Source organism: Salmo salar, chromosome 12 (assembly GCF_965601325.2).
Source record: "Salmo salar chromosome 12, fSalSal1, whole genome shotgun sequence".
Lineage (NCBI taxonomy): Eukaryota > Metazoa > Chordata > Actinopteri > Salmoniformes > Salmonidae > Salmo > Salmo salar.
The window spans coordinates 63,792,121-63,808,006 of record NC_138302.1 but is presented as its reverse complement, the minus strand read 5'-3'; the positions used below and the strand labels follow the sequence as shown (position 1 = coordinate 63,808,006).

The 15,886-nt window shown below is 41.6% G+C and overlaps 1 protein-coding gene across 2 annotated transcripts in view; it reads right to left on the bottom strand.

The window, feature by feature from the left end:
* LOC106565449 (arf-GAP with GTPase, ANK repeat and PH domain-containing protein 1) overlaps positions 1-7,795 on the bottom strand; it is a 75,149-nt gene extending 67,354 nt beyond the window's left edge. For both annotated transcript variants that reach the window (XM_014132599.3, XM_014132600.3), the window contains exon 1: positions 7,396-7,795. In XM_014132599.3, coding sequence (XP_013988074.1) covers positions 7,396-7,600 — 205 coding nt within the window. In that variant the 5' untranslated portion in view covers positions 7,601-7,795. The remainder of the gene's footprint in view (positions 1-7,395) is intronic.
* Positions 7,796-15,886: the final 8,091 nt, after the last annotated feature.

Sequence of the window (15,886 nt, the reverse complement as noted above, 5' to 3'; positions counted from 1 at the left end):
AGTTTAGTCGGTTAGGCCAGTGGTTCCTAAACTGTGAGGCGAGGCGTAGGCAGGGGGGGTGCGGGGGTCGTCCCAAGAGAATTCTCTCCGGTTATAGTCACAGCCGTGTATATTCCCCCTCAAGCCAATACCACTACGGCCCTCAAGGAACTACACTGGACTTTGTGCAAACTGGAAACCGCATTTATTGTAGCTGGGGATTTTAATTTAAAGCAAATTTGTGGAAAATGCTACCGAATTTCTATCAACACATTGCCTGTAGTACTCGCACTTCTAAAACTCTACCATTGTTACTCTCCCTTCCGGGATGGCGCAAAGGCCTTCCACCGCCCTCTATTAGGAAAATCAGATCATGACTCCATTCTGCTCCTCCCTTCCTATAGGCAGAAACTCAAACAGGAAGTACCCGTGCTAAGGTCTATTCAAAGCTGGTCTGACCAATCGGAATTCATGCTTCAAGATTGTTTTGACCACGCGGACTGAGATATGCTCCGGGGTGCCTCTGAAAATAACATTGACGTATACACGGACACAGTGACTGAGTTCATCAGGAAGTGTTTAGGTGATGTTGCTCCCACTGTGACTATGAAAACCTACCCAAACCATAAAGCCGTGGACAGATGGCAGCATTCGCGCAAAACTGAAAGCGCAAACCACCGCATTTAACCACTGCAAGATTACTGGGAATATGGTTGAATACAAAGTGTAGTTATTCCCCCCGTAAGGTAATCAAACAGGCAAAATGTCAGTAGAGACGAAGTGGAGTCGCAATTCAAAGGCTCAGACACGAGACATATGTAGCAGGGTCTACAGACAATTACGGACTACGAAGGGAAAACCAGCCACGTCGCAGACACCAAGGTCTTGCTCCCGGAAAACCTAAACACCTTTTTTGCGTGCTTTGAGGATAACACAGTGCTACCGACGCAGCTCGCTCCCAAGGACTGTGGGCTCTCGTTCTCCATGGCCGACATGAGTAATACATTTAAACGTGTTAACACTCTGGAGTGTTTACGGACATATTCAATCTCTCCCGATCCCAGTCGGATGTCCCCACTTGCTTTAAAATGTCCACCATTGTTCCTGTACCCAATAAAGCCAAGGTAACTGAACTAAATAACTATCGCCCGGGAGCACTCACTTCTGTCATCATGAAGTGCTTTGAGAGGCTAGTTAAGGATCACATCACCTCCACCTCAAAACATAGACCCACTTCAATTTGCATACCGCCTCAATAGATCCACAGACGATGCAATTGCCATGCAATTGCCACACTGCCCTATCCCACCTGGACAAGAGAAATACCTACAGTTGAAGTCGGAAGTTTACATACACTTAAGTTGGAGTCATTATAAAACTTGTTTTTCGACCACTCCACAAATTTCTTGTTAACAAACTATAGTTTTGGCAAGTCGGTGAGGACATCTACTTTGTGCATGACACAAGTCATTTTTCCAACAATTGTTTACAGACAGATTATTTCACTTATAATTCACTGTATCACAATTCCAGTGGGTCAGATGTTTACATACACTAAGTTGACTGTGCCTTTAAACAGCTTGGAAATTCCAGAAAATTATGACATGGCTTTAGAAGCTTCTGATAGGCTAATTGACATAATTTGAGTCAATTGGAAGTGTACCTGTGGACGTATTTCAAGGCCTACCTTCGAACTCAGTGCCTCTTTATTTGACATCATGGGAAAATCAAAAGAAATCAGCCAAGACCTCAGAAAAAACATTGTAGACCTCCACAAGTCTGGTTCATCCTTGGGAGCAATTTCCAAATGGCTGAAGGTACCACATTCATCTGTACAAACAATAGTACGCAAGTATAAACACCATGGGACCACGCAGCCGTCATACCGCTCAGGAAGGCGACGCGTTCTGTCTCCTAGAGATGAACGTACTTTGGTGCGAAAAGTGCAAATCAACCCCAGAACAACAGCAAAGGACCTTGTGAAGATGCTGGAGGAAACAGGTACAAAAGTATCTATATCCACAGTAAAACGAGTCCTATATCACCATAACCTGAAAGGCTGCTCAGCAAGGAAGAAGCCACTGCTCCAAAACCGCCATAAAAAGCCAGACTACAGTTTGCAACTGCACATGGGGACAAAGATCGTACTTTTTGGAGAAATGTCCTCTGGTCTGATGAAACAAAAATATAACTGTTTGGCCATAATGACCATCGTTATGTTTGGAGGAAAAAGGGTGACGCTTGCAAACCGAAGAACACCACCCCAACTGTGAAGGACGGGGGCGGCAGCATCATGTTGTGGGGGTGATTTGCTGCAGGAGGGACTGGTGCACTTCACAAAATAGATGGCATCATGAGGGAGGACAATTATGTGGACATATTGAAGCAACATCTCAAGACATCAGTCAGGGAGTTAAAGCTTGGTCACAAATGGGTCTTCCAAATGGACAATGACCCCAAGCATACTTCCAAAGTTGTGGAAAAATGGCTTAAGGACAACAAAGTCAAGGTATTGGAGTGGCCATCACAAAGCCCTGACCTCAATCCTGTAGAAAATATGTGGGCAGAAGTTAAAAAGTGTGTGCAAGCAAGGAGGTCTACAAACCTGATTCAGTTACAACAGCTCTGTCAGGAGGTATGGGCCAAAATTCACCCAACTTACTGTGGGAAGCTTGTGGAAGGCTACCCAAAATGTTTGACCCAAGTTAAACAATTTAAAGGCAATGCTACCAAATACTAATTGAGTGTATGTAAACTTCTGACAGACTGGGAATGTGATGAAAGAAATGAATGTTGAAATAAATAATTCTCTCTACTATTATTCTAACATTTCACATTCTTAAAATAAAATGGTGATCCTAACTGACCTAAGACAGGGAATTTTTACTAGGATTAAATGTCAGGAATTGTGAAAAACTGAGTTTAAATGTATTTTGCTAAGGTGTATGTAAACTTCCGACTTCAACTGTATGTAAGAATGCTGTTCATTGACTATAGCTCAGCATTCAACAGAATAGCACCCTCCAAGCTCATCATTCAGACCCACGGGGCCCTGGGTCTGAACCCCACTGTGCAACTGGTTCCTGCACTTCCTGACAGGCCGCCACCAGGTGGTGAAGGTAGGAAACAACACCTCCCTACGCTGATCCTCAACACAGGGGCCCTACAAGGGTGCGTGCTCAGCCTCCTCCTGTACTCCCTGTTCACCCATGACTGCGTGGCCACGCACGCCTCCAACTCAATCATCAAGTTTGCAGACGACATAATAGGTAGTATGCCTGATTACCAACAATGACGAGACAGCCTAGAGGGAGTAGGTGAGGGCCCTCGTGGAGTGCTGCCAGTGCTGCCAGGAAAATAACCTCTCCCTCAACAAAACGAAAGAGATGTTTGTGGACTTCGGGAGACAGCAGAGGGAGCACGCCCACATCCACAGGACCGCAGTGGAGAAGGTGAAAAGCTTCAAGTTCCTCGGCGTACACATCACTGACAATCTGAAATGGTCTACACACACACAGACAGCGTGGTGAAGAAGGTACAACAGCGCCTCTTCAACCTCAGGAGGCTGAAGAAATTTGTCTTGGCCCCTAAGACCCTCACAAACTTTTAAAGATGCACAATTGAGAGCATCCTGTCGGGCTGTATCACTGCCTGGTACAGCAACTGCATCACCCCCAACCGTAGGCCTCTCCAGAGGGTGGTACAGTCTGCCCAACGGATCACCGGGGACACACTGCCTGCCATCCAGGACACCTACAGCACCCGATGTCACAGGAAGGCTAAAAATATCATCAAGGGGGGGGGGGGGGCTAAATTAGTAAATAATGGTTACTTCTCAGAAAGTATTGAGCTTTTAAGAGGAGTAAAACAATGGCCATTGAAATGCTAGCTATTTAAAATGTATCCAACAAGATAATCAATGGTTTAGAAATCCAGGGGATAAAAACACAAGTGTCAATGTATGCTGATGACTCTAGTCTGCAATCAGGATCCCTGCACAGTCTCATTGAAAATCTTGATCACTTTTCTAGCCTCTCTGGATTAAAATCGAATTATTACAAGTGTACCATATTACGTATTGGATTGTTTAAAAAAAGAGTGTTTACACTACCTTGTAGTTTACCAATAAAATGGGTAAGTATGTGAATACTTGGTAGTCACATCTCAAAAAATATAAATAAACTTACCACAATCAATTTCAATAGAAAGTTAACAAAAATAGATAAGATTCTACAACCACGGAGAGGTAAATACTAGTCTATTTATGGAAAAATCACATTGATTAACTCTTTGGTCCTATCACAGTTTACTTACTTACTAATGGCACTGCCTACTCCAGACGACTCGTTTTTTTAATTCATATGAGCAAAAAATATTTAATTTTATTTGGAATGCTAAGCCAGACAAAATTAAACGTTCCTATTTATATAATGAATGTGAGTTTGGGGGGCAAAAATTATTAAATATTATAGCTTTAAAACCTCTCACTAAAAGCTTCACGCATACATAAGTTATACTTAAACCCAAAATGGTTCTCCAGTAATTATCAAGAAAGGCTCATCCTTTGTTAAAAAAATTGCCTTTATACAGATTACAACTTCTCATTTCCGACTAATTGAAAATGAAATTTTGTTTAAAGTATTGCCTTTTCTTAAAAAAGTCATTCAAAGCTGGTTACAATTTCAGTTTTATCCTCCAGAAAAGATAGAACAAATATTACAACATATGTTATGGTTAAACTCAAATATACTGATTAATAAAAAAAAAATCTTTATGGATTTTTAACATTTTTATTGTATTATATTTATTAATAATATTATGAATAGAAACGGAGGAGTTGTCACATATGCAACTATCAAAAATATATGGGAATATCTGCTCAATCCAAATTTACAACCAACTGATTGCAGCATTACCACAAAACTGGAGGAGGCAAGTGGAAAAGGGAGAAGGTAGGGAACTTGTTTGCCTGCGATATATTAAAAGACACAAATTGTCTGAAAGGAACTGGCATAAATAGAAAAACATACCAGTTTCATTTGAGGACAAAAATGTTAAACAGCTGTGCCATACTGTAAGGTGTGCATACTGGCGGCAGAGAAGTCAGACGCAGGAGAGCAAAAACTGTGTTTCCAACGGCGCAGTTTAATAATAAAAACCCACCGGAAAACAGAACAATCAATAAATGGGTACAAAACCCGACGCACACCAGACATAACGTGCACAAGCACTTACAATAAACAATACCGGACAAGGACATGGGGCGGAACAGAGGGTTAAATACACAACATGTAATTGATGGAATTGAAACCAGGTGTGTGGGAAGACAAGACAAAACAAATGGAAAATTAGAGGTGGATCGGCGATGGCTAGAAGACCGGTGACGTCGACCGCCGAATGTCGCCCGAACAAGAAGAGGGACTGACTTCGGAGGAAGTCGTGATACATACAGGTAGCAAAATAAATGGGAAGAGATATTCGATGTACCAATTCCATGACACATGGTTTATGAACTGGTACAAAAAACACTTGATTCAACACTTCAAGTGTTTCAATATAAATTATTATATAAAAATTCTTGCCACCAACAGAATTCTATATATGGGGCATACAACAATCTCAGCTCTGTAGATTTTGCTGAGAAGAGACAGAATCAATAGAAAATGTATTCTGGTATTGCCCCTATGTAGCTTGTTTCTGGTCACAGGTTCAGGAATGGTAAAAAAAAAAAAAAAGAAGTCACAACATGCACGTAAAATTAACCTTACAAATAACGGTGTTGGGCGATTTGGAAAGAATAGTCAGTCAATAAATAATATAATAATACTCGTAGGAAAGGTTTTCATCTATAGCTCACAATCTGTGGATACTATATGATTAGAATGGTTAAAAAATTATGGAAACATCACAGCTAAATTGAAAAATACATGGAACGTGGAAACCTATGGTTTATGGTGATAGGTGGGATGGGCTGAGAGTGGCTGAGGGTTGGGATTAAAGAGCTTATGTTTGGTAATGTATTATTATGTGACTGCTTTATATAAAAGTACCATGTATGTAAAAGTGTATGTAAAATGTGTATGTGAAATTAGATTTGATACCTATTTATACTTGTCAGAAATGTCCAGATCAACTAGACCAGGTTTCTCCGATCAAATAGCCTAACCTAAATGGCACTAAATCAAATTTTATAAAAATGCTGTCATGTTATAACAGAACACCATATCCTAAAAGCAGGACAGGTCAAAGTAAAATAGACAATACGGAATGGACAATCACAACTGTTGTGTAGGAGTTTCACCCCATTGTCATGATCAGTTGTTTAAAGTTGATCATAGCGAAAAATAAAATACTTCTGCATTTCCCGCTGTGTAAACACATTGCAAATAGGCTCACGATAACTCCTGATAAAGTTGGGTAAATTATATTAAATTACCAAATGGATTAGTCACAGGAATTAAGACTAATAAAGCCAATGCAATGGCCTGTTTTACAAATGGTGGGCCTATAACATGGATTAGCATTGATAAAATTCCATTGTGGCAGACATGGTAGGCTATACCCAAGTATGCACAAGCCAACGTCTATTTTTGGTCCTGTCCGGATATCGTTTCTTGGTGTTTTATAAACGGTAGACAACAAAACATTGATGGGCATTCATAAAATTCAATTTCAGACAACACTGTAGGCTACACCTCAGTAAGCATGTACCGATGCCTACACCTTTTGGACGTCTTTTTTTGTTGCAGTTCCGTACCGGCGTTGATTTCCACCGACATTGGTTTTTGTTCCGTCCAGACCAAATCTGAACCAATCATAGACGTCTATTTTTGGTTCAGATTTTGTCAGGTCTGACCAGCCTTGATTCGGCCCAAACATAGACGTCTACAAATGACTTATTTTCTACTTTTATTCAGAACCGAAAATGAACCCAATTTCAACATCTGGAAAATATGTACTTTCAACGTCCTGAAAATATGCCTTTTCAACATCCTGAAAAATAAGTATTTTAAACATACGGAAAATAGATTTTCACCTTTCATTCAGAACGTAAATTGATCTTAACTTAAACGTCTGAAAACGACACGTTTTAGAAGTCATTTCAAGTAATTTTGCTTACTGGGACTATTCTAGTTTTGCTGGGGGCGCAGGACGTTCTCCAGTGCTTGAAGGGGGACCCGAGTGAAAAGGTTTGGGAACCCTTGGACTAGGCTAAAGGGACATATATAGCCTATCAAGTTGCCAGCACTTTGAAATGACGTTTTAAAGTGGTGTATTTTAATTATAGGTTGGCTATAGTTTGATTTGAATGAAAATGCGCCCACTATTTGTAGGTTGTCAGGACAACTCCTTGCATGATAAACTGGGTTGGGAGCCAATGGCAGGCCATGGGGCTAGGCCTATTGAATTGCTTACCTTGGATGCTGTGAAGGTGAACGTTTAAACCAGAGCGAAGCTGTAGGTCGTCTACTCTCTCCAACTGCTTAAAAAGTTTGGCAAAGTTGTTCTTTACAGTTTCATGGCGCCGTACCTCGGTCCGAATTGCATTGGAAAGCGCTAACTTGTTGCTGCTGTTCATATTGACACCTGTCTCTGGTGAATACATGCGCGAGATTGACATTCGTTATCCATCTGCGCGCACTTCTCCAAACAGTTAAACCAAAGCTAATCGAACCTATGTATACAGTTTAAGAGCTTCTGTCTGCAAAGTAGCCTACATCATCAATCAAAAAATACTTTATTCATTTGAGCAAATTTCTTGTTCCGTTTGTGCCTGACAACGTCTACTTCCTTGTTTTAAAGAGCTGCAAGAAGAATGCTGATGAGTCGGTCTCGTTTTGTCCTCTGAAAAAAATATGACACCTCATGGAGACAGTGTTTCCCACTGGCCACAGACGTCAGTTCAACGTCTAATTTTGATGTACATTTGGTTGAGTTGTGAAATCTCCCCCCAAAAACACTACTAATCACTATATCAACAAAATGTCTTTGTTGTTGACTTTTTGACAATCCAATCTGTTTTCCACGTTGATTCAACATCATCACTTATTTTGGGGGTTTTAAATTACGTGGAAACAACTTTGATTCTACCAGTCTTTTCACAGTGGGTTGTGTGTGTTTTTGTAGCAATACAAGTGAAGTACACCCTACATTTATTTGGACATTGAAGCGAAAAGTTTCATTTGTCTCAATACTCCAGAATGATGGATTTGAGATCAAATGTTTTATATTAGGCGAAAGTACAGAATGTCACCTTTTATTTGAGGGTATTTTCATACATATCTGATTCACTGTTTAGAAACTAATGCGCTTTATATACTGTATCTAGTCCACCAATTTGAAGGTGTTATAGGTAATTATACAAATTCACTATTCCTAGCGCGCAATGATTACATCAAGCATGTGACTACAAACTTGTTGGATGCATTTGCAGTTTGTTTTGGTTGTGTTTAGAATTATGTTGGGCCCAATATAAATGAATCTTAAATAACTTTTACTGTAAATAAGAATAGGATATGTTTCTGAACACTTACATTTTACACCCCATGACAAAATGTATAGAGTTGCAGGAAATAAGCTTTAAGAGGTGTGTAAACAGTTTTTGTCATGAACAGTCATGGCCGGCCAACTCATTAGGCAGGATTAGACGGGTTCTTATGGCGGCAGATTGACGAGGGTGGCATTTTCTGAACTAAACTGGCCAAGACGCACCTCAAACAACAACACATAAAACCTCACTTAATTCTGCCCAAAAACAATGAACATTTTTCTCAACCAGTGGCATATGGGCTTTTTAGGTGAGTGCTGATGCCACCCTTTGATATACAGTGCCCACTTTGTCAAGGCAGAGGCGTAAAATATTTTGCTTGTCCATTCCCAGCGCGCCTCTCCAGGGTGCGCTGGGAATGAGGGGACCCCGATGTATGATATTAATGCCTCTGTAACTTTCTCAATCATAATTTTTCCCGATTCATTCATGATTACCCGTAATCATGGTAGCGTCCACATTAATCTAGAAGTGTTCAAAAACATATTCTATTCTTATTTACAATAAAAGTGGCTCCAAAATGACCCAATACATTATTTATCATAAATTTCTATTGGGCGCAACATAACCCGACTGACAACCAAAACAAACTGCAAATCCATCCAGCAAGTTTGTAGAGTCACAAGCTTGATGTAGTCATTGCGTGCTAGGAATATGGGCCCACAAATGTAACTTTTGACTAAATTGAATACACAGTAAGTGAATTTGTCCAAATACAGTGAACCCTTTGGAATTACCTGGATTTCGCTTCTAGCTAAATATTCTGTGGATAGATTAAACTAAGGTTGCGTTGTTTGGAAGGAACACTATGTGTGGAGAAAAAAGTCACAGCACAGAAACATCAAAACCTCATCCCAATGGTAAAATATGGATGGAGCGAGCATCATAGTTTGGGGCTACTTTGTTGCCTCAGGGCCTGGACAGCTTGCGATCATCAATGGAAAAATGAATTACCAAGTTTTATCAAGACATTTTGCTTGAGAATGTAAGGCTATCTGTCCGCCAATTGAAGCTCAACATAAGTTGGGTGATGCAACAGGACAACAACCAAAAACATAGAAGTAAATCAACAGCAGAAGAAAATACACCTTCTGGAGTGGCCAAGTCTGAGTCCTGACTTCAACCCGATTTAAAATGCTGTGGCGTGACCTCAAGAGCGGTTCACACCAGACATCCTAAGAATATTGCTGAACTGAAACAGTTTTGTAAAGATGAATGGTCCAAAATTCGTCCTGACGGTTGTGCAGGTCTGATCCGCAACTACAGAAAACGTTTGGTTGAGTTATTGCTGCCAAAGGAGGGTCAACCAGTTATTAAATCCAAGGGTTCACATATTCTTTCCACCCTATACTGTGAATGTTTATATGTTGTGTTCAATAAAGACATGAGAACATATAATTGTTTGTGTGCTATTAGTTTAAGCAGACTTTGTCTATTGTTGTGACTTAGAATTTGATCTGATCTTCATCTATGACCAATTTATGCAGAAATCCAGGTAATTCCAAAGGGTTCACATACTTTTTCTTGCCGCTGTACTTATAATACCTTGAAACGGGGGACCAGATACATAAAGTGCTTTCATTTATACACGGTAAAGCAGCAGTGGTGTAAAAATACTTGAAAGTACTAGTTAAGTAGTTTTTTGGGGGTATCTGTACTTTACTATTTATATTTTTGGCAACTTTACTTCACTACATTCCTAAAGAAAATGATGTACTTTTTACTTTATGTACATTTAATATTTCATTTTTAATACATTTGCAAACATTTCTAAAAACCTGTTTTTGCTGTCATTATGAGGTATTGTGTGTAGATGAGATTTTTTAAAATGTATTATCCATTTTAGAATAAGGCTGTAACGTAACAAAATGTGGAAAAAGTCAAGGGGTCTGAATACTTTCCGAATGCACTGTATCTATGAATTTGAGTGGTTACATTTCTCCAGGCCCATTTTTCAGCGTATTAACAAAGCAGAGACGGGGTGGCACTTTGTTATTGTTTCAGTTAAGTATTCTAGCTTTAACTGCTGCTAATTTACACATTTTTATGCTGTGTTCATAACATGGGAAGGTGGTCTTACCACAAATGACTGGGGAAAATCCAGCCCTCCAACGTAATTACTAGTGGGAAACTTGTTTATCATCCCTGATGTCCCGTTCAAGACAACTCAGAAACTCTGAATCTTTGAGTAAAAACGTGCATATGTTTTTACTGTCATGGGCGTTGTAAGGATTGGACCAAGGTGCAGCGGGAACGTGTATACTCATCTTCTTTATTTATTGAAAAGAAGGAAAAAACAAAAGAAACACGTATACAAAACAATGAATGACACTAAACAGTCCTGTCAGGTGCACAGACACAAAACAGGAGACAACTACCCACAAACCCCCATAGCACAATACCCCTATACATAGGACCTTCAATCAGAGGCAATGAGGAACAGCTGCCTCCAATTGAAGGTCAATCAACAAACCCTAAACATAGAACTAGAAAAACCAGACGGAACATAGAAAAACACTAATCTAGAATATAGACCAAAAACCCCGGAATACTCTAAACAAACACCCCTCTTACATAATAACATAGCCCAACAAACCCCGAAACACTCTAAACAAACACCCCCTGCCACATCCTGACCAAACTACAATAACAAATAACCCTTTTACTGGTCAGGACGTGACAGTACCCCCCCCCCCCCAAAAGGTGCAGACCCCGGATGCACCTAAAACAACAAAACATAATCCAATAACTCTAAACACAAACAAAAAATTATCCCCAACTAAAGGGAGGCAAGGGAGGGTGGCCACCGTCACCGACGGTTCTTGAGCTACACCCCCCCTCCCCAACCCACCTACTATGGAGGTGGATCAGGCTCCGGCCTAGGTCCCCAACCTAACCTGTCCACCCCCGTTGAAGGCTCCGGGCTAAGATGCGTCGCTGGAGACCTCGGGCTGATGTGCGACTCTGGGAGCTCCGGACTGGAGGGCGACTCTGGCTGCGCCGATTCCGGACTGGAGGGCGACTCTGGCTGCGCCGATTCCGAACTGGAGGGCGACTCTGGCTGCGCCGATTCCGGACTGGAGGGCGACTCTGGCTGCGCCGATTCCGGACTGGAGGGCGACTCTGGCTGCGCCGATTCCGGACTGGAGGGCGACTCTGGCTGCGCCGATTCCGGACAATAACGAATAACCCCTTTACTGGTCTCGACCCGCTCCACTACAGCCGTGTCGATATGAATGGGGTTGCGCTCTGCCCTCCATTTCCTGTAGTCCACAATCAGCTCCTTTGTCTGCTGATGTTGAGAGAGAGGTTGTTGTCCTGGTACCACACTGCCAGGTCTCTGTCCTCTTCCCTATAGACAGTCTCATTGTCATCTGGGATCAGGCCTACCACCGTCATGTCGTCTGCAAACTGCAAATGATGGTGTTGGAGTCGTGCGCGGCCATGCAGTCGTGGGTGAACAGGGAGCACAGGAGGGGACTAAGCACGCACCCTTGAGGGGCCCCCATGTTGAGGGTCAGCGTGGCGGATTTGTTGTTGCCTATCTTCACCACCTGGAGGCATCCTTTCAGGAAGTCCAGGATCCAGTTGCAGAAGGAGGTGTTCAGTCTCAGGGTCCTTAGCTAGGTGATGAGTTTTGAGGGCACCATGGTATTTAACGCTGAGCTGTGGTCAATGAACAGCATTCTCATGTAGGTGTTTCTTTTGTCCAAGTGGGAAAGGGCAGTGTGGAGTGCAATAGTGATTGCGTCATCTGTGGATCTGTTGGGGCGGTATGCGAGTTGGAGTGGCTCCAGGCTGTCTGGGATGATGGTGTTGATGTGATCCATGACCAGCCTTTCAAAGCATTTCATGGCTATAGATGTGAGTGCTATAGTCATTTAGACACGTTACATCGGCGTTCTTGGGCATAGGGACTATGGTGGTCTGCTTTAAACATGAACATGAAGGTATTACAGACTGGGTCAGGGAGAGGTTGAAAAGGTCAGTGAAGACACTTGCCAGCTGGTCAGCGCATGCTCCAAGTACGCGTACTGGTGATGCCTCTGGCCCTGCGGCCTTGTGAATGTTAACCTGTTTAAAGGTCTTAATCACATCGGCTACAGAGAGCGTGATTACACAGTCGTCTGGAACAGCTGATGCTCTCACGCATGGCTCAGTGTGCTTCGAGGCAAGGCATTTAGTATCACTGGGCAGCTCTCGGTTTGGTTTCCCATTGCAATCTGTGATAGTTTGTAAGCCCATGCCATATCCAACGACAGTCAGAGCTGGTGTAGTAGGATTCGAGCTTAGTCCTGTATTGATGCTTTGCCTGTTTGATGGTTCATCGACGCACTTATTAATGAAGCTAGTGACTGATGTGGTAAACTCCTCAATGCCATCGGATGAATCCCGGAGCATATTCCAGCCTGTGCTAGCAAAACAGTCTTGTAACTTAGTATCTGCCTTATTGGACCGCTTCCGTTTTGAGTGTGTCACTAATACTTGCTGTTTGAGTTTTTGCTTGTAAGCTGGAATCAGGAGGATAGAGCTGTGGTCAGATTTTTCAAATGAAGGGAGAGCTTTGTATGTGTCTGTAGTAAAGGTGATTTTGAGTTTTTTCGCTTTTAGTTGCACAGGAGATAAGGTAGCAAAAATTAGGTAAGACGAATTTCAGTTTTCCTGCATTAAAATCACTGGCCACTAGGAGCGTCAGCCTCTGGATGAGCACTATACAGCTTGTTGAGTGCGGTCTTAGTGCCAACATCGGTTTGTGGTGGTAAATAGACAGCTACGAAAAATAAATAGTGGTAAATTGTATGGTCTACAGCCCTCAAACTCAACTCTGGATCTCGAATTCAGTGCCACAGCATTTTTTAATTGTTCCCATCTAATCAGGGACTGATTTATACCTGGGACACCAGTTGTGTGCAATTAATTATCAGGTAAACCAGAAAACCGGCAGGCTCCCGACCTCGTAGTGTAAGAGTTAAATACCCCTAGTCTAAAGCTTGTCATTATGAATACTAACTCAATGTAGCTAGTTTGACCATATTGTCAATGTTAAGCAAGCTAGCTAACTGTATTAATAGCAATGTAAGCTAGCTTACAATTTCCCAGTTTCCCATGAGGAAGTGAAGCCAGCATATGGTTGACACAGTTTGTTTGACATTAGCCAATCAGCGTTTCTCAACAAGTTCAAAGCACGTGACTGCATTCAACTAATTTTACGACTTTCCAACTGGTAATTACCATCTTCCTACTTGGTTATGAATGCAGCATTAGCTACAACTTCAGAGTCCGTTGGAAAGGATCAGATAGAGCAAAGTGAGGTGTGCAATCATTGATCTACAAATCATATTCCCTGACAAATAATAGGTTTTGTGCGATTTAAGATTCGCAGAGCTACGGCTCCCCTGTCTCAGGCAATCCCCCAGCCATGCACACACACACAACCAGACATTGATTCTGTAACGGCCGTCGTATGAAGTGGACCAAGGCGCAGCGGGTTGAGTGCTCATTTTAAACTTTTATTGAACACCTAGTAAAGAAAACGAACGAACAGTAATGCAGGCTACACACAGCAGTGCAAAAAGAACTTCTCACAAATCCCATCAACTAAACATAGAAATAGAAAGACTAGACTAGAACATAGAAATATACTAACAGAACACTAACCAAAACCCCGGAACACTCTAAACAAACACCCATCTACGTAAACACATATCCCAACAAATCCCGAACCACATAAAACAAACACCCCCTGCCACGTCCTGACCAAACTACAATAACAAATAACCCCTTTACTGGTCAGAACGTGACAGATTAATTGATTGGAGACAGCTTGTGTCAATTACAGAACATTTCCGAGGATTTTCTACCTGCAGCAACACTGGTGGGTAATGCTGGAAAACGGTAAATGCACAGTGCCTCCATTTCCACACCAAAAAGCAGGGCCTAATGATATGTGAGTCAGTTAAAAATTCCAATGCAGCCATTTCTATCTCAATATCTAATAATTTCCAGGTGACAATGAAGTACATTACTGTGATTGTTTTAAAGAAACAAAAATACTTTTTTAGCAAAGAGAAATTTCTCAAGCAAGAATTTAGCTAGGACTGTCTGGGAGTGGTTTGAGTGTGGAGGGGAAAACTAGCCGTTATAGAGTACCACAGTATGAGTCATAATAACTATTAAACTTAACAGTCAAACAAGGAAATGGTTCCAATCCAACCATTCATTTTTCTCATAGGGGATTTAAAATAAGGGCTGTGTTTCGTGTAGGCTTACCCTGGTGTGACATTTTGATAACCGTGTAAATCTCTCTTGGACAAGGTGACTTTTCTCAATATATTTGCTTGTATTTACCACCCCAAATGAAATGCAAATTAGCAACTAATGTGGCTATCATAAAAGAACTACAAATGCCATGATGACTGGCCAAGACTGACGAACCGAGGTGAAGGTAAGAATCTCTGGATTAGCTATCTAAATTTAGTAATTAGTAAATTGTCAAAATGTCTTTAAATTGACCATTCGGTGAACTGTCTTGTGCACATTTTTAATTGACACAATACCTGTTAGCAAAGGTGTCAGCTTGAGATGATGTGCAGGGGCTTGCAGGGATTTGTAGTCTTGCATGATGTCTACTTTGCATTTTCAAATCTGAGAGTAAATAGAGCCGAATATATTGATAAAAGTCACCTTGTCCAAGAGAGATTTACATGGTTATCAAAATGTCAAGGGAGAGTAAGCCTACACGAAACACAGCCCTTACTTCAATAATGTTTTTAAAAAAACTATTGGAACCCTTTCCCTGTTTGACCGCTAGGTTTTCTGGGTATTATGACACCTCCACTGTGGGGCTCAATAAGCAGAGATGTTTGGAACTCTCTTTTGTATTGGTCTATTAACTAATTTACCGCCTGGTGTTGTCACAAGGCAGGCCAAAAATCCCTCCCACCAAAACAGGTGAAATTTCAGGCGGTGATATCAAACAGCTCCTACACTAAAATTGCATTATCATAACAGCCTCAATTTATCGGTGCGTGGACTCTACAAGGTGTCAAAAAGTTCCATGCTGGCCCATGTTGACTCCAATGCTTCCCACAGTTGTGTCACATTGGCAGGATGTCCTTTGGGTGGTGGACCATTGTTGATACACACAGGAAACTGTTGCGTGTGAAAAACCTAGCAGCGTTGCAGTTCTTGACACAAACCCTGGCACCTACTATACTACCATACCCCGTTCAAAGGCACTTAAATATTTAATCTTGCCCATTCACCCTCTGAATGGCACACATACACAATCCATGTCGCAAGGCTTAAAAATCCTCCACTTCATCAACACTGATTTGAAGTAGTTTTAACAAGTGACAT